The sequence below is a fragment of the Perna viridis genome, chromosome 15, assembly GCF_037379345.1.
Source record: "Perna viridis isolate PV_CMFRI_1.1 ecotype Kerala chromosome 15, ASM3737934v1, whole genome shotgun sequence".
In the NCBI taxonomy this organism is placed as follows: domain Eukaryota; kingdom Metazoa; phylum Mollusca; class Bivalvia; order Mytilida; family Mytilidae; genus Perna; species Perna viridis.
Genome location: NC_142459.1, coordinates 17,627,864 through 17,636,690, shown reverse-complemented (window position 1 = coordinate 17,636,690; position 8,827 = coordinate 17,627,864). Strand labels below are relative to the sequence as shown.

At 30.9% G+C, this 8,827-nt stretch overlaps 1 protein-coding gene across 7 annotated transcripts; it reads left to right on the top strand.

The window, feature by feature from the left end:
* Window positions 1–8,827, top strand: LOC148597219 (perlucin-like protein). 7 transcript variants are annotated; one of them, XM_088563741.1, is made up of 7 exons: window positions 1–210; window positions 1,479–1,752; window positions 2,708–2,767; window positions 3,185–3,238; window positions 4,054–4,133; window positions 5,135–5,222; window positions 5,896–8,827. In XM_088563741.1, the coding sequence occupies exons 2-7, from the start codon at window positions 1,518–1,520 to the stop codon at window positions 6,129–6,131; spliced, it is 753 nt and encodes a 250-aa protein (XP_088419867.1). In that variant the 5' UTR covers window positions 1–210; window positions 1,479–1,517; the 3' UTR covers window positions 6,132–8,827. The 7 variants fall into 7 exon arrangements, with proteins under 7 accessions (XP_088419867.1, XP_088419868.1, XP_088419870.1 ...); XM_088563742.1 differs by lacking the exon at window positions 1–210 and adding an exon at window positions 582–1,106 and having other exon boundaries at window positions 2,711–2,767; XM_088563744.1 differs by lacking the exon at window positions 1–210 and adding an exon at window positions 586–1,106 and having other exon boundaries at window positions 4,108–4,133.

Sequence of the window (8,827 nt, the reverse complement as noted above, 5' to 3'; positions counted from 1 at the left end):
TTGTTATGTTAACATGCATATTAGAATATAACCGACAAATGAACTTTTATAATTAGATTTCCGAGTATTCATTCAGGTTATGACTGTTGTGATTCACAAGGAACCACATAAATGTCAACACATTATACATGACACAAAGCCACATTTGTTTTATTCTTTTATTGTGTAAATATTGATGGACTAGCCTATGGTGTTCTGCAAAAATTCAAGGTAAGATTTATATATATTCTGATGTCATTGTCTTTGCTTTAACTTTTAAATACCGCTCTGTGTAAGAATCATGCAATGGATGGCGCATATTTTTTCTCAAGTTAATCAGTTTTTTGCGTCAATTATCTTAAATAAATCCTGAAAACAACTGCACAGTTATCTACATTTACCCTGAAGCGTCCGTGAACAAGATATTTATTGACTGTTTATGTAGGGAAAACGTGCAAGAAAATTTTCCAAGAATTGTTTTATAGTACACTTCGACTAAATTTGACCTATCAATATCTTTAAGAGGGCCAGTTTTACAAATAGTTCGATGGTTATTTCTGGAAGTTATGATGTGTAAACACTTGATAAATACAATATAATATCTGCATTTATATCCTCATGTGTTACATTCAACACATTATTTCCGATTCTAAGAGGGAGCAATACTTAAATATGTTTAATGTGATAAACTGTGTATTTCATTGCAATCGATACAATTGATATCTATTATATAAATAAATCTATCTATATATTCATTGATAAATGGGGTGATATTTGTATTTTTTCGGTCTATGAAGAAATAATTATAGCAGGTTATTTTCAAGTGTGCACCACGGGCACTGCCGTTATTTCAAATAGACCGAAAAAAAGTAGCTGTCCTTCCGAATAATTTGATTTGTTTTTGACAATTCAACTGATAAATCATTGAAAAAAAATTGATGACGTCACCATAATATACAAACTTTGGTCTTTGAGAAGATGGATAGAATTAATTGTCCAATCAGAAAACGTGATACTTCTGAAACAAAATTATAAATAAATAAATAAATAAATAAGTCATTATAGATATGTACATCTTTTTGTTGTGTCATTCGTTGCGACAAACGAAGGATAAGTACAGCGGTAACGTAAGTAATTTTGTTATTTGTAAGGTTTTACATTTGGTTGATGTTATTACCAAAGAAGAATATCCAATTCAATTGTTGATTGTGAACATTTATATAAGACAGATGAAACAGTCTTTGGTCGTTTTCTTGTTCTAAAATGTCTTTGTAACTAGAAAATATAACAAGTACAAAATCAGAAACGAATGTCTAGTAATTCAGGTATATCTTATACACACGAATATTTTAACTGGAAATGCTTCAGAAGACTTAACAGATAAACTTGAAGAAAACAAATAAACAAATCATAATGATTTTTTATAATCAGAAATAATCTTAAAATCGACGACATATATTTGTTTTGAATTAGCAATATGTGTCTGATTCTAATTGTAGGTTAATTGCATCTTATGTTGTATATGAAATGCATATGAAATGTCTGATGTGAAAACCGAGAATCTTTACCAAGAGGCAATCGACGACACCAATGCCAACGTCTATTCCACCTTGAATGCAATCGTTCCACTTGAAAATAATGCAGTTTCAAATCAGAAACACACTCAACAAAAATGGAAATTCAGAAAGTTTTACCAGATTAGTGGAATGTATGTTACTGTTGTACTGATTACTGTTGGTGTAGTGATATCAATTTATTTCACACTAAAAGCAGGTAATATCTATAAGGAAAAATCAAGGGACCAAAGATTCTAGCGGAATTCAAAAGAATGTAATCCAGGAACAAAGACTTGTCGAGGAAAATAGACATGCATAACAACGAACATAAAATAACCAAAATAGCATCTACAAAGCAACAATATCTTATGAGCAACTCGGACTCAACTATAGACTTGGAGCATGGTCAAGGTGCACCGGTAGTGTAAGCATTCGCTGCATTCCTAGTCACACCCGACATGTTGCTAATGATCTTGAGACTTAAAAATGTTAAAATTTCATTAATGATATTACATATATGTCGTTATGAAAGTTGATTATTACTTTATGTTAACAATTACATGCTTCAGTGCAAAATATGAAGTTGGAAAACAAAATCAATAGTAAGAAGAAGTCCAAACACAACAAACAACAGGAACTAGACTACATACACAAATCATCACACGTTCGTCAATGATAAACAGGAACTAGACTACATACACAAATCATCACACGTTCGTCAATGATAAACAGGAACTAGACTACATACACAAATCATCACACGTTCGTCAATGATAAACAAAACCTATACAATCGAGCAAACCTTGATATATCCCAGTACACAAATCATCACACGTTCGTCAATGATAAACAAAACCTATACAATCGAGCAAACCTTGATATATCCCAGTATAATTGATTTGAAATGATACATTAAAAACGAAAATTCACTTATCTAGAGAAAAAAAGCCATAAAACGATTAAATGAATATATAAAAAAAAACGACAACTTGGTTCCTTGATCGGGACAGGAACAGTAAATATATGGCCGTGTAAAACATGTTGATAAGCTATCATCCCTCCCCATCCATCCTGGGACAGTTGTGGGGAAACACAACGGTGATGTGTAATTACGTTTTTGATAAGACAATTTTTAGGAAAACATTAGCTCCTCTGATCTGAAAACATTTCAGAAGTTGACAATTTAAAGAAAACAATGGAGATGTTTGAATGTAATCAAGAAAATATTTCAGGTATACAATTATTAACGTTCTTTGTCTCCCAGTATGTTTCTAAGTTGAAAGACATAAAACGTTGCATGAATATGAATTTGAACATTACTAATCGATTTAGTAATTTATCTATTTGTTTAAAGAAAAACAAACTGCTAAACGTTTTCTGCCGAATTGTTTTTTTCCAAGCTTTATTGAATAAAATAATTTTCTATTAGTATTTAATGAGTAAATTAAGTTTGTAAGAATTTGACAACCTGGTCAAAGAATTTAACATTCATACATATAAATATAATAATAATACATATATTTCCCATATAATGTCAATTAAAACTATTATTATAACAGTATGCCCTGTTTAGATTTGTACACATGTGATAGTTAGTGTGAAACAATTCTAACATGACATTATGAAGACTAATTATTTAACCATTCCAGACAAAATAGAAGATCTCGGAACACGAATTGAGCAAATAAGAAATTCAGAAATTGGTAATGTATAAATTTCATTGCGATTCATACTTTGTAGTTTTATTAACAATCAATCAAATAGATAAGGATGGCTGGTTAAGAAAAAGCCTAGGTTAATTGTTGTATTTAGTCGTCGCGCAAAACACTGTATTTACACTTAATGAAACATTAAGAAACAAATCCCATTTTTCAAAATTTTTCTTGCAATCGATGAATTGACATGTCACACATAACTCAATACCGTCAAAAAGGTGATTCCCGCACATCATAAACCCTCTAGTCATAGTTTTTGCATTTGGTTGTTGCGCTTTTGAAAAAAAAATATATAGATTGTACATGAAATTTGCATTGTGCAAGAGTTATTGTCCTTGATTTGGCTACATTTGGTTGATTTTAGTGAGAGATGAATGTATGATTTTCTAAAAAGTGCAGATTCGAATGCAATAAAGCTTTCCGCTATGTGAAAGTATAGCACATTTAGACTGAAAATGCATCGTTTCTTTGGTGGGTTTTTCATCACCACTATTTCGCAGTGTCTGAATTTTATATGGACTGGTACTTAAATGTCTTTCGATTTATTTGCAATAATACCTGAAAAAATACACCAAAGAAATATTTTTATTAAACTTAAGTGTCAGTTTTACGTATTAGTGATGCCGGAATTATTTGTGTCATTTAATACACCGAGAATCAATAGTACTTAATGATATGGAATATCAATTGTGCTCTGAATATCAATTATTGACAGCTAAAATTAACAATAGGCTTATTTATGAGGTCAAAAATGTCCTATAAATACATATTTGAACATTTTTGTTTGATTTCAATTTTTAAAGAGTGTGACATTGGGTGGACATATTTCCTTGTTAACTGTTACTATATTGCAGCAGAATCTCTTGATTGGGAAGCCGCAAAGGTTTGTTCATTATCATAGCGAGAATTAGATATTTCTAACTAAACATAATGCCATCAAACAAACCCGTTGCGTGATTGATGACGACTTGCGTGCGTAACACAGACATTTGATCATCTGTGAGAACATTAAGAAAAATAGACTAGCGCGATAAAAAAGGATTAAGTTGACTTTTGATAATGTAATTTCTGATTTCTCTTTGGCAACTTAGCGGATGTTTCTAGAAAAGCAGGGGACACTTGCCCTGTCGATACACCTGGTCCATGCTTCAAGTTTTAGTCGTGTCCGAGTCGCTCATTAAATTGTGTTTTTGCATGTATTATTTTGGTTATTATTTTAAAGTGTCTATTTTCCATGTCTGGTCTTTGTTTGAATAATATTATATCGATTTCCGCTAAAACCTTGGTTCTGTTGATTAGTCTTTGACTAACCCAGAAATCTACGGTACAAATGCTTGCGAAATGTTTTTTGTATCCTTGTGGAGATATTTTTACCTGACAAAAGTAATAAATTTAGAAAAAAAGTTAAATGTTGTATTCAAGAACACCTTATTACAGGGACATATCACAAATGACATATGCAAGTTGACTATTGAATACATTACATTCATCATATTATATATAAATGATCATAAAACATAGTTTTGTGCATTTCTGTTATATATGCATGAATTGTCCCCTACATGGTTTTCCCACAGACATGCTCGTAATACATTGCGTATTAGAATCTGTCCAAGAGAGCTTAACGAAGTATTTACGATTTATACAAATTTACACAGATTCGATACATATACCAATTTATGGGTATTCATGAGCTTTTCTATTTTATTTAAGTTGGTATATAGAGCTAGTCAACATTTTAGCTCCTAATGTACACAATTAATCATCCCCAATACCATATTCTCCGTAGAAAAAGAAATCCAGTAAAAAATAAAATTTACAGTTGATGTTTATGTTATTTTTATTTATTTATTATTATTATTATTTCATTAACACTATTTGCAGAACAAATGTAAAAAATTGTCGGGAGATCTTGTGAAAATAGAATCAAGAAGAATGAACGATTTTCTTGTTGGTGAAATCGCAAGAAGAGGTAATGATAGTGTTAGATAGTTAGTCTAAATTCTTGGATTAATCATTACATTATAGCAAATACTAAGTTTTTACCATCCGACCCACACAAATATATGGAACATATTACTTCACTGAAGTCAGATATGAATAAGTCCTATAAACAACCTGTTTTGATTAAGTAATAAAAGAAAATCGAATGACTGCTAAACATGAAAATGATAATTTGTCATTTACAATTATGTTTGTGTCAACACGTGAACAGTAATTATTCATCTCTTGTGTTTAAACATATACAATGTTTTATAATAACTTACCTTACCTGACTATTTATGAGCAACTCGACAGGGTCTCTAGCAAAGCAGAGGACGCTTACCATACCAGTATACCTGGTCTATGCTCCAAGTTTGTAGTGGAGTACGATTTGCTGATTTACTTTTTTTACCTTTTATATGTTATTTTAGTTATTCGATGGTCTTTGTTGTGTGTGTTTATTTTCCATGTCTGGTCTTTGTCCCTGAACAACATTCTTTTGAATCCCGCTAGAATCTTGGCTCCCTTGATTACTCCTACTCAACATAAACCGTTCAAAGGATATACAACATATTTCTGGCGAATATATCGGTTAAACAAGTCAATTCGGGTTTAAATGTAACAAACGATTTATTCATTATCAAATTAATATTTTGTTCTAGGTAATTACACAGATTACTGGATTGGCCTAAACGACATACAGCAGGAGGGTTCTTTCACATGGGTTTCCGACAATACAATGATTCGGTATGATAACTGGAATCCAGGCCAGCCGAGTGATGGTGGAGAAAGCATGACACAAGATTGTGCAAAACTTTGGCAAGAGAAACAGTTCAATTGGGATGACGATTTCTGTGAATACAAAAAGGGATTTATTTGTGAAAAACGGGTGAAATAATGGATCATTTAACTGTGAAGGCTAAAAGAAAGAAAGAAACAAGTTGAAATTCTTCAAAAAGAGAGATAAAAAACGAAAACTTTAACCCATGCATTTATTTGTTTGAAAGGGTTTAAATTGACTACACAACGTATAAACATGATATATACAGACGACGTGTTAACTCCTTTGTCATATCACCATATTTTGATTTTTATTGTGCACAAAATGTAATACCTACATATAAATTATGATATACTTTAACATATTTTTCATAATATATTTTAAAATCTTTGAAGATCACCGATTCTTCAGATTGAGTTTTTATCTGTAAAAATGCATATTTGCTAGAATATGCGGCCATCTCTAGGTAAGTCTAAATGATGTACACAAAGCCTACTGAGACGATGGCGTCTTGTCAATTGAAAAAAAGTAGACGTGTCTAAGGTTGTCACCATAATTTAATTGATCGAAATGTAATGTACAGTATGATCAACGACCTTCTTATATCTATTTCTTCTTTTTAACCGAACTTGATCCTACCGGTGCATCTTGTCCATGCTCACAGTTTTTCGTGGACTCCGCGGTGCTCATTTACTTTTGTTTCCTTCTTATTTATTTATTTATTTTTTGACATCTCATATTCTTTGTTGTGTGTGTCTTTTTCTTTGATTTTTCATTAACCATTAATTGTATTTTTATTTAATATCTGCTCGATTCTTGGTTCCTATAACAACCATTTGACCAACAACTAGAGTACGGTGGATTGTATTGCAAGAAACATAATTCGTTCTACTGTCCAGATCAAATTAGTTCATTGACACGTTAAATATGTCCTGTTCGTTTTTTTTTTCTGTGTATTAATATGTTATTGTGTTGTACGCTTCGCATTTCGTATTAAATGCGTCTTTTGTGTTAATGGATTATGCACTTTAATATATCTTTTGACATTCTCTTGTTGATATGTTGTACCATTGTTATTGTATCTTCTGTAATAGCATTCTAATCGTCTAACAACAAACATAATTCAGTAAAGTTATAACTAATTGAAATTTTACTTTGAGTTGTTTTCCGACTTTCAAACAGAAATTTCGTTTATTATAAAAGAAATAAAAAAAAACAATTTGACATGACATGACTCTTCAAGATGATAATATTATCAACCGGAAATAAGTGATGTGAAAAAAAAATGTTTCGAGACGAAATAAATATGTTTATACAAGTAACTACGCGGAGAGAAAAGTTTTCCTTTTATGCTTAAATAGGCTCAATAAACAATTACGAATTGTGTTTTAAATGTCGTAGAATTATATCATCGTTTTGGCTGTGTTCTTGGACAAATATATGTTAACGTTCCTTTTGTATAAGGTTTCGGTTTTCTTTTTGCCAAATTAATAACTCAAGATTGTTTGGAAGATAGCACCTAAAAAGTAGTGTTTTGACGAGTAATTGACGTTCATATTAGTTTCATTAACTTTATAGAAAGGTGAAAATAACTATAGCTGTCCTGACCTGGTACACATATTTCCGAAAAAATACTTGGTTTAAAAAGCCGCTCAATTTCAATAAGATCTGATTTTTTTCATGCAGCATATTAAACATTTGAAAAAAAGTAGCATCGTCGACCCCTTCATTTTTTCGACAGATAAGTTTACAGGTGGCACTAACTGGAACAATTTTCCGTCACAAAATGAATAATTTATAAAATATATACAGAAGGATAAAAATACCTCAAATTTGTAATTGATACATTTCTAGCTATTTCAAAAATTACGAAAATGTCACTACTTAAAATATGTATAAATGTGCTCATTGACAGGTTAATGTCCAAGCTCCGATATTTAGTGCTATAGAAATAAATTCAGTAAAACACTCACTGTTTCTCAATGCAAGGCCATATTTAAGGTATGCCCCTTATGAATAAACCTTTAGAAATTTTATCTCAATCTTTTAAGTTCATAAGCCATAAATATTTACTATATTTATACCTATAACATTATGATAAATTAGATAAAGAAACAGTTGCAAATGCAAGTACACATATTAACCGCGTGGTCACTCCAGCAAGAAGTATTTCTTTCCAGTTAATGTTACTTATGTCATTTGGTTGATTTGCATGATAAACTATAAGTAATCATTTATTCATCTATTCATTCATTTATTCACATATTCATTCATTCTAGCATATTGACAAATTCGACGGGACAGTATGAAGAAAGGGACTTAGATATATTGACAAACACTATTTAACGGTATATGTGTTCGCACGCTAAACTAACTACATGAGAAGCCACACGTCACTAGTATTTAAATGGAATCGGGCATTATTCGTTGCCCAGTAGTTAGGCACATGTAGGGCGGGTGAGTATCATTGCCGTCTTTCAGGTAGTTATCTAAATATTGTAAAATTTATTGTGGTTTATAAGTTCATGATCTCGAGAGGAAGTATATAGTTTTGATTTTAGTATATCCAAACTAAAACGTCTATATTCTGAATAGAAAACTTAAAACTAGAAATTGAATTTAACATTTGCATAATTCATAATTACCAAGTTAGTTTACTTTACAGGAAATATATTATGTAGATTATGCATGTTATTGAACATATATCATCTATGATTTTTGAAAGTTTATTACTATTGCTCGAATTTATTTTCATTCCCATATTGTAAATATAGTACCGATATATGTACTTTCACAATAAATGTATATGTCAT